The 14,934-nt window shown below is 47.0% G+C and overlaps 1 protein-coding gene across 4 annotated transcripts in view; it reads left to right on the forward strand.

Moving 5' to 3' along the window:
- The window catches only part of LOC131884452 (zinc finger protein SNAI2-like), a 20,345-nt gene extending 9,571 nt beyond the window's left edge, over nt 1-10,774 (forward strand). Inside the window, exons 1-2 of one of the 4 annotated variants that reach the window (XR_009373722.1) lie at nt 4,656-5,690; nt 8,264-8,402. Coding sequence is in view for 3 of the 4 variants with exons in the window: in XM_059232236.1 (XP_059088219.1) it covers nt 6,352-6,520; nt 8,264-9,714 (1,620 nt within the window). In the remaining variant the exon portion in view is untranslated. The other 3 variants (XM_059232237.1, XM_059232236.1, XM_059232238.1) reach the window with 3 other exon arrangements.
- Nucleotides 10,775-14,934: the final 4,160 nt, after the last annotated feature.

Consider the following 14,934-nt stretch of genomic DNA (forward strand, 5'->3'; position numbering starts at 1 on the left):
CTTCCCCGTACTTCAAAGAGGCCATCATGTTGATAGGGACGTTGAAGGTAGTGAGTGAGCTGACGAGAGTCGAGAATGCTCACACACTGTCTAAAGTAGTGAGCAGCAGTGGTGGTTGTCGTTGTTGCTGTTGTTGCAACAACTAGGGGGAAAATGATCCGCGAGTCTGGGGAAAAAGTGACTAGCGAGCCAGTCGCTCGGTGGAGTAGATTCCCACGTAATGAGGGAATCCAACCATGAACTTGGCATTCAAAGGTTGTTATTTTTTCCTCTCTCTCTCTCTGTGTGCCGTTCCCTTCTCGTCGGAAAGTTCCACGATTTTGCCAGCTTTCCTGGTGAGTGGCACACGCTCATTGATTATGTTCCTCCAAAGTCAACTTTTTGCCCATGACTCACACGTCCGTTGTAGTCCAAATCTCTGGAGGGAAATCTGGCTCATTAAAGCCCGTTTATCACGAGACACAACCGAAAGTCCTTGGCTTTATTAGCCCATTGACAAGAGACCTGAAATGATCTCTTGTTTTATGGCCCATACCAATGGACCAACCATGTTCGTAGACCGTTGCCTTCTAGCACAGGGAGAGTCCAGTTGTGGGTGATCTGTGACAAACTGACTGACATTTGCATGGAGGGTGGGAGGTGTAGCTTTAACAGCTTGGATCATGATGATGATGGCAACAACGACGATGACGACGACCCTTCGGATCTCAGGTGATATAAACGCTACAAAAAGTGCAATTTCCGGCAAACACGGCACGCTGGACTCTCGCCAAATCAATGGGAAAAGTTTCGCTCGCAGAAGTTGTATCAATAATCGCAAGATCAGGCGTTTAGGCTAAGGCAAGCGATATATCTGCCATTACGGTGGCATGTAACGCTTCCTTGAAATTGCTCTTCATTTGATTTCCGTTTGTTCATTGGTCTGTCTTGTGTTGGTCAGTCATAAGAAAAGTCAGTTATTCTTACTTAAGCTAATGACATTTAAAAGAGGATCCCAAGGATCCGCCTATCCTTAGATGCATAAAGTTTCTTCATTCCGTTGTTTCCACCACTTTGTCGGTGGAATACTTGTCCGCGAGCAAATACCACCACATGACTGAAATCATTCCAATTTTTTATCTGCTAAGATCCGTTGACATTTATCAAAAAGATTTGTTTTGCCTTGTAAGAGGGTAATTAGTCATGAAACTATCAACATGATTAATCTCCATGACTGGACCAACGTCAGACAGCAGGCAAAAACTCAGGCAACATTGAGGTCATTGGTTTGGCTAGAGTTTCAGACTTGAAATATGGTTCTTTTTTTATTTCTCTGTGGTATTTCGAGTAGTTTTGCCTCGCAAAACCTGTGGCTGAATCTCCACCTATTGGTTTACCGTATATAGTTCATTGGACTCGGATCTTGTTGATGTGCGAGTAATGTCCATGCGACCAAAAGGGACAACGCCTTCTGACTTAAAACTTAATTTCGGTCCAAGCCAAGCTCATAATGACATTTTGGACATCCATCGCCAAGTCGACAATGTACTACGTACGTATTGTCAGCACTACAATACTCCTACTGCAACACACACACGTACATACACTGAGTTTAGCTTTTGTTTCGGGAGCCACGCTTTTGTGCCTGACACAACATTTGATGCACCGTGAAGAGCATCCTAAATTGGATGAGTCCAAATTTGAAAACGAATGGAATAGGGTGACCGACCAACGTATGGTAACTAACATTCCCGAACGACCCTTAAATCTGAGTTATTAATGACTAAAACGCACATCAACAAGATGCAACTGTGTTCATTCAAAGGTTAGAACAAAAAAATATACTAAGGGAAACCAACCAAATTTGAGGGTTGAACTACTCCGGACATCTACCAAAAAAAGGTAAACTGGGGTGAGGGCGAGGGTGATGTGAAGAGGTGAGCACGCGACGTCCGGGCACGAGCAAATCCAGTTCCTGTCTTGTCTGACCATGATGTAATGCTCATGAGCCAAGCCCACTGACTAGCTCTCGGTTTCATGTGGACAATGATGCCCGGTGTGAGTTGGGTTGGTACAGAAGGACTGGAGAACGTAGGAACACGTCCAATTCAGCTATCCATCCAGATGTCTTTCCAGTTTCCGTTTTGAAATGATGCTTTTTGAGGAAATTAGAGCTCGACCACCGGGTGAAGCCGCTAATCTCTCGAGAGATGAAATTGGAGAGCCCACCAAAGTGAAGCATGACATGCATGGCTAGCTCACAATGGTTTAATGAATGATAAATTCGAATGGATGAAGAAGAGGCGATGTTCATCTACGAGGTACTCTACTTTAGCCCTTAAAATACCATCGACCATTATGAATGCATCTGTCATTAGCAACAAGGGATCCATCAAGCCCTCTGAGCATGGATACTTATGTACGTAGCTACTAGGAGTAGTACTTACCGCATACGGTACATAAAAGAGGGTACTAGTTTCAAGAGAATATGGTTCGAGGCCGAACCTCTGGGGAAAAAGGGTGTACTCCAATTTGGAGTGGGTTCGTCACGCCATTTCCCATTCACTTGGCTAAAACCTGGAAGCCAGAATCCCATTGGTACTGAATTAAAGAGCCGTCTCCTAGAACAATGGGTGGTCATATTTATTTATTAGGATATTGTTCTCCCGAAACCACAAACTATCCCAGCACCTCATCCAACATTCATCAACCCTATTGTGCGGAGTTGGCTGGATGTTGGCCCGACTGAAAATCTCCCTTTTTGTCTCCGGACATGGAGAACTTCCTTCCGATTTTTCGAGTCCTTTTCCGATCTTTGTTTATAACAAGGTGTGTCTTGATTCAGTCCTTAAATGTTGGTTTCCACCTTTCCAATTAATTCATGCACTGCGGTGAAAAAAACCAGCTCTCATCACTGTCATTCTATGGCACTGTAGCTCTGAAAGAAGATAGATCTGTGGCCGTCAGGGTGAATAATTACAGTGTGTCCATTAAGGAAGGATAGAGGAGCAGGTTTCTATTTCAGCAGGTGAGCCAGGATGTTTGATGCTTGAACCAGTCAAGGTAAACTTGCAAACATCGGGGGCAGGGGGGTGGGGAAGGGAGAGGTAGTCCAAGGAATGCATGGATGAATCATTCTGTGGGGCGGGGTAGACGGCGAAGGGTGGGGAGGGGGGGGGTGAAAAATAAAAAGCTGCAAAAAGCCAATTGGAGAGGGATGCTCTTTGAAGGACTTTGATGCATGATGATCAAGGTGATCAAGGAGCATGCTTGACTGAGCCGCTGACAGAAGGGAGCTGCTGATTAAGATGTCAGTTGACAAGGAAGCACGTGCTTTATTGTCATGCTTCAGTCCTTTTAGAATCAGGTATTGTAGCCCAAGCATCCATTTAAGGTCTTTGTTGAGTTGTGGCAAAACTGGGGCAAACCTCTGTCGGTGATCTCGGTTTTGCACAGCTTTTTCTTGAGATGTACGAGTCTACCAAAGAACAGGTTGGAAACAATTTGAGTGCCTCCTGGAAATATTACGTCACACTTTTGCCTGATCATATTGAATCTACAGTGTTCATTACGTGGGACGATGGAAGAGCTTAAGGTCATAACATCAATGCTCCAGTTTTTGGGATGTAGAAGATTGGCAACCCTCCGATGTTTTGGTTCCCCGAGGGCAACTCCTGCAATCCCAAATTTCTGTCGTAGGCCAGGTCGGTTCTAAAATGGACTTGCCGTGCTTCTCCATTTTCAAAGGTTCGAAGGTGGACACCGAAAGCCTCCTCAACATTCCTCGGCCTTTGACCTATGATTTTAGCTTTGGGTCTGACCTCAAAATGTTATTCCGTGGCACTTTTGTGATTGAACTTCTCCCTGGCTTTATCTTCCGGACGTCAAATCATCGGATGGTTACCGATCTTGTTTTTGGCGTCACTTAGAAGAACTCTTTTTAGAAGGCACCAAAGGTGACACTTAATTTCTTTTCACCCTGTACATGTAACTCGTAAGCCAAATTTTGATATGTCAACAACATTTCAGTTGACGTTCCTGGTTCAGCAATAACTTGATCCATCTTTCAAAAGCTTGATCCCAATTTGCAGTAAAGCTTAGTGATCCCCCCGTTTTTATGTTTGAATATCATGATTGAGCATTGTTATTAACTCGTGCCAAGGGTTAGAGGCAATCTGCAGATCTGCAGATGCTCGTCAGGATAGTTTCATCATCTGGTCCGGATTTTGAGTTAACTCTCGCTCAGTCGCCTCCCACCCCCCCTCCTCTTATTCCACCCCATTCAATGATCTCAACATGACAGTCACCTAGCATCCATCCCAAAGAGAGTTTCTCCAAATACTCATAGAAATATGCAGATGGATGGGTTGCACCAGGTCGGTGTCTGTCCCTCTGATCCTGTAGCAACACGTTTCGGCGTTGAACCGCCCAAAGGCATCATTTCTCCACTCATCAGTGATCAGCGCGTGCCAAAGCATCCCTCGTTCCCCCCCTTATACTTGTCCTGCTTCGGGATGAGCTCGGGATTTTTGAACAAAAAGCCATAACTCCCCATTCTCCGCGTTCTCGACCCACTACTACTACTACTACAACTACTTCATAGGGCATCCTAGTGGCGCTCTATGGGCAACTGGATTGTGGAAAGACCGCACCTGTTCTTCCCGGTCGCTCAAACTCTCGGCGTAACCACCGACAATTTCTAACAATGGCCACGACAGGTGGCCTTCCCAATCCCCCTCTCTCTCTCTCTCTCTTTCGCTCTCTAGTCTTCCCTATCTGAGTCTTCCCCGCGATAACACAACACCACCATCATCGAGAGGGGCCCCGAGGAAAGGGACCGAGAGCCACAACGAGAGAGAGAGAGACCTGTTTAAGCAAATCGATGATGCTCAATGGCTTCTGGCTTACCCCCGAACATGATGAAGGGGCAGTAGTCGCTCATGCCTGCGCGCCAATCCTCTTCTAACAGTGTTGAGTGTCGGGTGCTTGTTGAAACGAAAGAAAGATCTGCTTGTGAAACCAGAAGGACTTTGACGGCGTGGTCGGAATAGGCTTGGCTTTGCATCGGTGAATGACGCGAAGAAGACCGGTCAACTGCTCTGAGTTTTCCGCCTCTGACGTTCCCCCTCTAGAAATACTCGCGAGGAAAAACGGACGTGAGGGAGAAGAAGAAGAGGAATCAGAGAGCGCGCATATATTATGGCATGGATATGGAGTGAGTGAAGGACTCGTTGGTAGTTGGAGGATAGGGGGGGGGGATTCTTACCACACTTGGCCTGGCCAAAGGAGGGGGAAAAGGCAACAGGACACTCAGGATTGTGAACTCAACGAGGGCGCCCTCGGTCGGAACGTTGGTATACATGTTGTGCGAGTGAGGGACAGAGCGAGTGCGTGCGTGTCTGCGTGTGTGCGTGGCTGACTCCTCGAGTGTTGTTGGTCCGACGAAGCAACAACATGATAAAACCAATGTGTAAGCCGACGTGGTTTTCAATCGCTACCAGTCGACCAACGGAGCAACACACGAATCGCCGTCCTTAGTACCCGGGACTCTTCTTCCAGCAACAAGAGGCAAGCAACAAGCCTCTTGGATCAAGAAAGTCTTTGTGAAATTATCTCAAGTTCAGCCAGGGCAACAACAACTGGGTGTGCTTATTCATAAACCAGAGCGAACGTCGTCATCTTGGGCCCCATCACAATCGTCCATTGAAAAAGTGAGTCCCCCGTCCCCCTCGATCCGAGCCTTGCTTTTGCATCCTCAAATCACCACTACTACTGGCCTGTGTGTGTGTGTCACTTAAATATCCGGACTTTGTTCACACACTCCTCTCCTCTCCTTCGATGTGAATGAAAACTGAGTGTTGTAACGACCAGATCCATTCCTCTAAACCATTCCATGGAAACCTCTCGCCACTGTTAAGTATACAATTCCCATTGCTACTGCTACCACCAAACTCCATTAAGTTTTTCTTGGCTGTTGGTAAGCAAGATTGTCATCCTCGCCAAGTCGCGCATCATCATTCAGGAGTGATCTTGGCCTTTCTTTTGTTCCTTTTGCTTGGATGTGCCTGCCCATTTCTCACTGTTTTTCGATGTCAACTACTACTACCACTGCTACTACTACTACTACTCCTCCTCCTTAAACTCAAATCTCACCACTGAAGGCTCCCGATTGACCACCTCCTCCTCTCTCTCTCACCACTAAACAGAAAACAATCAAATTGGAATGCTTTTCCAAAATCCCCCCATTGATGTTAGAGCCAGAATAACACATTGAAACTACACACAACTTCCCAACACATACTCACACATCACCACAACTACTACCACCTCCACCTCCACAACCATCCCAAAACAACTAGAACCCTCAGCAACATGCCGCGCTGTTTCATGGCCAAGAAGCTCAAATATCCCTATGAGCAATGGAAACGCCAAGAGGAGGAACAACTGTCTCTAAAGAGGCGTTCCCCTTCGCCCACCGAGGAGGACCATCACATCCAGGTGGATGACGATGATGACGACGATTCCATGTCATCCCGATCAGGTAAGTGGTGTCAACCCCGTGCATGATTAGACCTTAAACACATTGACTACCAACTGCATCTTCTCGTCTTCTCCATTTGACGAGACGTTGAAGAGACACATAAACCACCTGAGAGTAGCTTGCCAGGAGCTCCCTCCTTAGAAAATAAAGGAGCATGCATGATGTGTTTGCTACATGGTCTATGTTTGCCATCGATTCGGGTGTGATTCCGTCCCTGTTTCCTAACCCAGGCGGGGCACCAGGAGTCTCCGGCCTGTTTTGTGTGCCTTCTTGCTCTGATTGATGTCGCTTCGCGCTGTTTCGGCCTTGTTCCCATTGGCATGACATTTGTTCCTCTTAGCTGTTGCACCACCACTGTTCCATGTTCCATTAGTAGAAGCTCTCTTGCCGTTGAATGTTCGTCGTGGGTTGCCCTTTTTTTCAACCATCCGTTAGTGATCATGATTGATCTTGGTGCAGTGCCTTTGTGCCATTTCCAGAGTTTTATGTCGTTGGCACGAAAATGAGTTAATTAATATTGCTATCTCCAAGCCACTCTCTCTCTCTCTCTCTCTCTTTCTCTCTCTCGTTCTACCTTGGTGCAGAACAGGGCTGCAACCAGAACGCTTGATATGGTGGAAATCTGGGTAAATGACAATAATTGCCAAGAACACGCCGCACTAAGGTCGCAAGGGGAGTGCTGATGAATGTAAGAAGGCTCCGGAAGAGGTTTGTTAGAAATATCTGAATGTCTGACAGGAATTACATGCCTGGACGAATTTTGTCAAATGGTTCAATTTCCGACGGCTAAATGAGGCACGAGAGTCCGGAGACGACTATGTTCCTCGAAATGGGAGGGAAACAGAGTCTTCTAAAAAAGAGCACGAGAAGCAGGAAGAGAAGGAGGAGAAGGTCGAGAGTAATAGACCAAGAATGGTCCATGAATACGAGAACTCTACGGGCGGAATGAGTTGTAGTACTAGGGTACCGGTACACAACACAAGCTACTACGTATATGCTCTTCGTAAGCTATGAGGCATTGTGTGGACCAAGCTCGAGTGACACATTCCTCTCAAACTTGACGTTTCTCTTTAGCCCTCCCAATCCTCACCTAAAGTGGCTGGTTATGTAGTAGTATTTTTCTGAACCACTACCCTCACTTGTCTCGAGACCAAGTGAGAGAATTTAAATTTCAAATTCTCCCTTAACAATTTGAAGTGAGCCCCACCGAGCGAGTCCGTCAGTTCAGAGAAGAGAGCCGCGGAAACGAAAAGGAAAATAAAGGAAAGGGCTGGAAAATCTAGCCCACTTCGAAAAAAAAAGTTTAAAAGGCAGAAAAGTTTTTTTTTACTGGAAGCAACTAGCCACCTCGGTCGGTCGAGTTCCCCATTTCAGCTTTTAACAAAGAGAAAGACTGCTCTTTGCAGCACTACAACAACAACAGCAACAGCAACACTAACATTGGTAGAGAGCGTTCAAGATTTGGTGCATTGATACTGAAGGATCCTCTGTCTTGTCCTTGTACATCCGAACTGATGCTTTGTGGTCCTTCCGCTTGGAATATCATATCCAAGACATTCCTATCATATTGTAGTTCAATCAAAACCGAATCATCGATCTGTACATTTGTTAGTCCTGAAATGTTATGGGAACCAGCCTCCTCTGGCAATTCCCGATTAGAAGACTATATATATAGAACAAGCAAAAAAGCTGCCCTCAAGAAACGTTCGTAGACCATTCATGATCTTGTCCTTTGCCTTACAGATGACTTGGTTTCACAAAGCCACATTAAGATCGAAAGACCAGATCTGTCTGGCTTCTCGGGCCTTAATCGCCACCACCACCATCATCATCATCATCACCCTCCGAGTGGCTTCCCCCTCCCAGAACACCTCGTACCTCCTCCGGCAGCCCACATTCTAGCCGCTCATTTCAACCGATATGGGTTCCTTCCTTCCGTGGCCGCAGCCGCCCATTCACCTTTGCTGTTGCCTGAGCCGCCCGTGGCGCACCGAAATTCCTCCTCGCTCACCCCGCCACCGGATGACCATCACTCCAGCTCGAAAAAGGACATCTTCCGCCCTTATTGCTTGGAAGACCCGGTCCACAAGCAACTTGCTCAACCATTGTACCCTTATCCATCGCCATACCTTCAGTACCGTAACATTGAGGACATCAACACCGCTCATGCCATTCTCGATCTCAGTCGACGATCGGCCTCGCCCAAGCCCATCAAAATCAAGGAGGAACCTCAAACCTCGTCTGCTCATGGCCTAGTCTCCCCGCCTTGCTCTAGTCACTCTCTGTCGAGCTCCACTCAAGATGCCACGCCTCTGCTGTCGCCGGCCCTCTCTAGTTCATCGACGACCACCTCGGCCACTAGTCCGGAGTCGATAGGCTTCAAGGTGAATGCGGGCAAAACCACCGCCTACACCTACGAGGCGTTCTTTGCCTCGGACGGTCGATCCAAGAAGAAGCCACCGGTGGTGGACAGTCCCGCCGTGGTCCCCGAACCATCCCAGAAGACCCGGTACACTTGTTCAGAGTGTGGGAAGAACTACGCCACCAGCTCGAATCTCTCCCGTCACAAGCAAACCCATCGGAGCTTGGATTCAAACAACGCCAAGAAGTGCCCGGTGTGCGGTAAGATGTACGTGTCCATGCCCGCCCTCTCAATGCACATCCTCACCCACAACCTCAATCACAAATGCAATGTGTGTGGCAAGGCTTTCTCGAGGCCGTGGCTGCTCCAAGGCCACATGCGATCCCACTCTGGAGATAAACCTTACGGCTGTGCACACTGTGGCAAATCCTTTGCTGATCGGTCCAATCTCAGGGCGCATATGCAGACCCACTCCGCTTTCAAGAACTTCAAGTGCAAGCGCTGCAACAAGTCATTTGCCCTCAAGTCCTACCTGAACAAGCACTACGAGTCCGCTTGCTTCAAGGACCAGCCCATTCCCACCATTGACACGCCTCCATGCACGCCCGCCCCGTCCGAGGCCTCGAGTGAGGGGGGAAGTCTGAGCGGGAGCTTGGTGTCCCCAGGAGCCTCGTCCTCGCATTCCTATCAATCCGATGGGAGTTCGCCGAACTCGTCGCCGATCTCGTCTTCGTACTCGTCCCACTCTTCCCATTTGTCATCCATCCTTTCGGCGCTGCCCTCTTCCAGCCACACCCACTCCACCTCCCAAGCCCCCCTCGTCAGAGTTTAGCTTTCTCCCAAGGAGCACCTCCTTCTAAAGTACCAAACAAATACTCCAAAGAGACTGACTGCCAGTCCTTTATACATACCATTTGATAATGTACATAGTGTTATTGAGTTGTGTTTTTCTTCCTTTGGTCCATTCTCGTTGTTGCTCAATCGAGCCCCTTTAAGGGTCAACGTACGTTTCACCAGGCAACGAAAAGAACAGAAATCTAGTCAAGCAAACCAGCAAAGATTTGATATCCTCTTTCCCCGATCTCTATCCAGAGATCACCACACTCACACCTCTATACTTTGACATGCATTCCAATCCTGAGTTGCAAGACTTGCGGGCCTCCATCGATGACCCCGAAAACCAGCTTTTTCCAACTTGATCTCAACATTTGTAAAGCATAGCAATTATCCACATGGTTGTGACAATCTCCCTCCAACCCTTTAGGAGCTTCACTATCTCTCATCTTCTCTCTCTCCTACACACAGAGTGTGTGATTATCCCCTGTCCCATTGCGTTCGTTCCCAAAAAGGGATTTACCCTGGGAACGACAAGCAGGAGTTAAGTCTAGTCCTTCTTCTTAGCACCAAAATCCCACTTTTACTACTAACCCCACCATCACCACCACCACCATCTACTACCATGTATGTTCGTACCATCCCAGTACTTTTTACGCTTGCTGTGTCAGCGCGACAAGTCTTTCTTTAGTCCTCTTTGGGTGTCGGTCGGTCGGTCGGTCGTTCTCTCGCTCTCTCGCTCGCTTCCCCTCTCTCTCTCTCTCTTTCGCTCTCTTCAAGCCCTTTATTATGTTCCACTTTGGCATTTCCCATTTTGATTTGCATAACACTTCTTCACTATGATATTGTACATCATCGATTGATGAACTCAAGCTGAAACAATACTTGAGGGTATTCCAAAGCAATAAAACAGTAGTGTTCCTCACCCGGAGGTCGACCTCTGTCCCAATAATAATGGGACAAAGGGGCCCCGAACAAGCGTGAGTTTAGAAAGAAAGCAATACTTCTATTTTTACCAAAGATATACTAGAATGCAATAATAAATTAAATGACCAACATCATGATAGTCGCTTTCCTGTTGTGAGTGGCCTTGAGTGCCTGCCTGCCTTATGATAGTGAGATATGAGTGAATTTGAATTGAATGCGATCCCCCTATGAAAGAAACGATTTGTTCAACCATTCTGGAGAGTTTGATCTTGACCTGCTTTGTGACGTGTAACCAGAGGCCCCGTCTCGTCCTACGAACGTGGACAGGCCTCACACCACGAATTGCGATGCCATTACTATTCTGTATTTTGCCTAAATAAAGAAAACACAGATTCAAAAAAAGCTCCACATCCTTGTTGTTCATTCCACTTCCAATCAGCCTTCGCGGTCCGTTCACTCGATCAAGGTGGTGCAAGGTTGCACAAAGTTGACAGATTTGGAGAAAAGTTGGCTTGCTAGCCGAGCATTACTAGCCTACCCTAGTAAGCGAGGTCAGGCCAGAATGGACGGGGGAAAATCGATGGTAATGAACGTTGCAAACCGTTGAACCAGCAACAATTGACACCCATTGACCGGGGAGAAAGAAAAGTCAGACGGTTTCCTCGAACCAAAGAAGTGCCTTACTCGGCAGCTGCAGTTATCGATTTGATTACGGAAATATTCATTACCCCTCGGTGTGTTTATAGTAGCTGGATGCGAATGAAATTCACCAGTCCACTGACTGTGGTTGGCTTTTTCCAGTTCCTCACAAAAAGATGGTGCTTTGATTATGTCAGCACGGATTCGAGCACGGATGATTGTCGTCACACGATCTCTGTCAGATACTAAAACCTTGGTGAACTCGCCATGTGGTCAAAGGGTTGTTCCACTTCCACTACCAAGTATGTACCGTAGTTGGGGCACCCAAGATCATCAACCACTGAAGACAGAGCAACGAAGACGATTGCTCTCCTCCTTCATTAGGAACTGTTGCATCTAAATGGATCTCATCAGCGTTGTTCCATTTGGCGAAGGCTCTCTGTGAGCCGAATGTACACACGACCGACCCTCATGATGACATGAACCATATTCAGTCTGATCCCATCTCTCCTCCCTCATTTCCTCGTGTCTTTGGATGGTCTGGCCACTTTCAGCTTTTCAGGCTTCCTCCAATCCTCCTCCTCCCCCTCTCCTTAGTCCTTAGATGGGATGGAATGGTCTTGGGTGGGCGAGCGAGGAGGTGCAGGTCAATTTACATCATTGCGAAATATGAGATTGTTTTACATACAAAAAGGGACCATCCAAGGGAATGAAAGCGTCTGTCACACTATGGTAATGTCAAATATGATCCTGCTCAGGGCTTTGAAAGGACCCACCGACGAGCTTGGCCTGATAATTGGTGAATTGGACGGAATATATTTATGACGAGACGCAGTGGCCATTGTAATGCCATCCCAATCGACCATCTCGGAATGGATGGAGGCTGGAGCCTTGAATGCCTCGTTGGCTGGATGGAGGAAAGAAAGTCGTCGAGAAAGGCATTGCCCAATTCATCCAGACATTGGTGGCATTCTTCGCTGAGGTCTGCGGTATGTAAATCGTGGATGGGTGCGATCGGATTTCTTCATCGAACATTCTTCTCCCATGTCCAAACTTGTAGTCACAGACGGAGCCATTCCATTCTATTCATGATCAATTGGCTCGGCGGTATCGTCGGCCCCCACATCAAGAATTCATTCAGGTTCGAGCAGAGAGAAAGAGAAGAAAAAAATATTCACTCCCCAAGAATGGACAACCACCTTTTCATTCTCGTACATCTATTTTCGGCCGTGGATTGGTCTATTGGCCAAGAAGAAGAACCGACCAACGAACGAACGAACGAACGAACGAATAAAAGAAAGGGAGAGAAGGAGCCCTTTTGAATGAATTTACCTCATTACGATATCTCATCTCGCAACTACTTGGTCAACCAACCATTCAGCGATTCACCGTAAATACCTACATAGACTAGCTGGATGGATGGAGCAGAGACTAAGCAACCAAGGTAGTCCCCGTCAGTGATTCCGCACCAGTCAGGGACATTATTCTCGGCGCACTAGGATCATCCTCATCATCATCATCCGGGGTGAGTGCAGCTGCTCAACCCTTGTCATGCTCAAGCAAAAGGGGGAAAACCATCTAGGTTTAGGAGACACTCGGACATCACGACATCCTTCTTCCATCTCTCCCTTTTGTACTACATAGTACAGCCAGGCGACACGGCCGAGATGATGGAGACACACGCACCTCGAACAACCTAATCAACAGTTTCGAGTTGAGGAAATTGAACTTGCCTGACCCCTGACTGACTGACTCACCCACTCACTCACTCACTCCCCTGAAGGACTCTTTATGATGTGTATCAAGTCAGGATAGGAGAAGGTGGTAGTTGTTGGTCCATTCGATCCCGACCAACACGGAAGAAGTAGAACAAGGAAGGAAGGAAGGAAGCCTTGATAGTGTTGGTGAGCTACTTACCGACCAATCTTCCTACCTGGAAGGGGAAGCGAGATTCAGACCTCGAAGCAACACGCTAATGGTGAACGGGTCCATTTACGGAAGAGGAAACTCTCTGGGCCATGGTCCCCCTTTTGGTCAGGGTGCAGAGCAGGGCTAAGATGGTTCGGGCCAATGGCTACGACGACCCCGGCTAGTCATGAAATCTTTCAAGTGTGGGATTGAAATGGTTGGCCTGGGTGTTGGCCTCCTCGCACCTTTGGTCTCTCTCTGTTTGTCGTTGGGAAAGAAAGGTTCATGACGATCGGGTTGACGGGGGTATATACATTTCAATGGATATTGATCCAACAGGAGTATCGCTGATGATCCGAGATTGGGAATTCAAGGATATGATTCATCGATGTCTGTATATAAATATCAAGACCATTAAAGACAACAGATGCCTCTTATGGCAATCGGACACACAGGACTGACAAATTTCATTTGTCGTGGTCAATTTGCTGTCGAGAAACAAGGCCAATTTTCAGTTACATTTCAACTTTTCGATTTTGAGCAGATGACGAAAATGAAATAAATCATTATAGTACCTCCAGCTCGTTTCTCGTTTCCAATAAATTCCGCTTGACTCAGTGGCTCTTCCCGCTCGTTTCACCTCAGATTGGCACATTGCAGTGTACAGTGTACACTCTCACAGCATAGACTATAATAGTGCATGTGTGAGGTGCTCTCGGTCAGAAATAAACTATTTTGACGTTAATGAGTCACGAGCTCGCACATAATGGGAATATAGTCTTCTTCTTAACTCTAAATTCTCGTGCTTGGATCCAGTTTGGCGGGGCACAGTATAAAGTGTACACTATGTAGTACATAGGAATACGTACGTATGTGGCTACATTCTCGAGAGTGTGAGTGAGTGGAGTAAGTGAGGAAATGGGCCATGCTCTTCGGTTGGTAGGGTTTGTGCTCCAGAAAATGTGGAACACTAGCATGCAAGGTCAATTGAGAGCCCTATAGGGGTCATGATATGTGAGTGCATGTGCCTCACGTGGGTATTCGTATGTGCTTACTCACTGGCACTGTACGTGTATAGTACGTGTATACGCAGGGGCCCGTATCAACCAAGTTCGTAAGGAGCCTCTGGGGCGAGAAATGTGGCGGAGAAGAAGCAACTGAAAGAAGGAGGAAGTTGGCGGAAATGGAGCTAGAATTGTATTTGGCCCGGAATGGTCAGTCAAATAAAATGAGGAAAGAAAGGGGCATAAAATAAATAAAAAAAGACAAGGAGGGGGGGGGAGGGGGAGATCCGTTTTCGTTTTAACTCAGGCAGAACGGAACAGAAGTGGCTAATGTCGGAATAATGGAAATTGGTGCAAAGCCAAATCTCCGCCTGATTGTGGACACAATGTGGTAATGCGAGTTGAGCATTTGTTGCATGCAAAGAAGTCATTTCTTCCTCGTTTTGCTCGAAATCTTTACCATAAGAAAATAATTGAATTTGTTGCCAAGATAAAGACCGCCCAGGGGCGAGTCTGGGGGGCAGGTAGGCCGGATATCATTGCTCAACTTATCATTTTCGCCAATCTTGTGCAAAATTAACCAAAGCTACTTCTGGCTGCACTGTAGAGGTCTGGTAATTCCAGAAAAAAATACGCGTTTGGAAGGAAACCAAAAAATACGGTGTAATCTGGCAATTACCTCTAATTGGATCAAATGACCTCATCCAGATATGATATCGTTTAATTACAAGGTCAGCCTA

Source organism: Tigriopus californicus, chromosome 8, assembly GCF_007210705.1.
Source record: "Tigriopus californicus strain San Diego chromosome 8, Tcal_SD_v2.1, whole genome shotgun sequence".
Classification (NCBI taxonomy): domain Eukaryota; kingdom Metazoa; phylum Arthropoda; class Copepoda; order Harpacticoida; family Harpacticidae; genus Tigriopus; species Tigriopus californicus.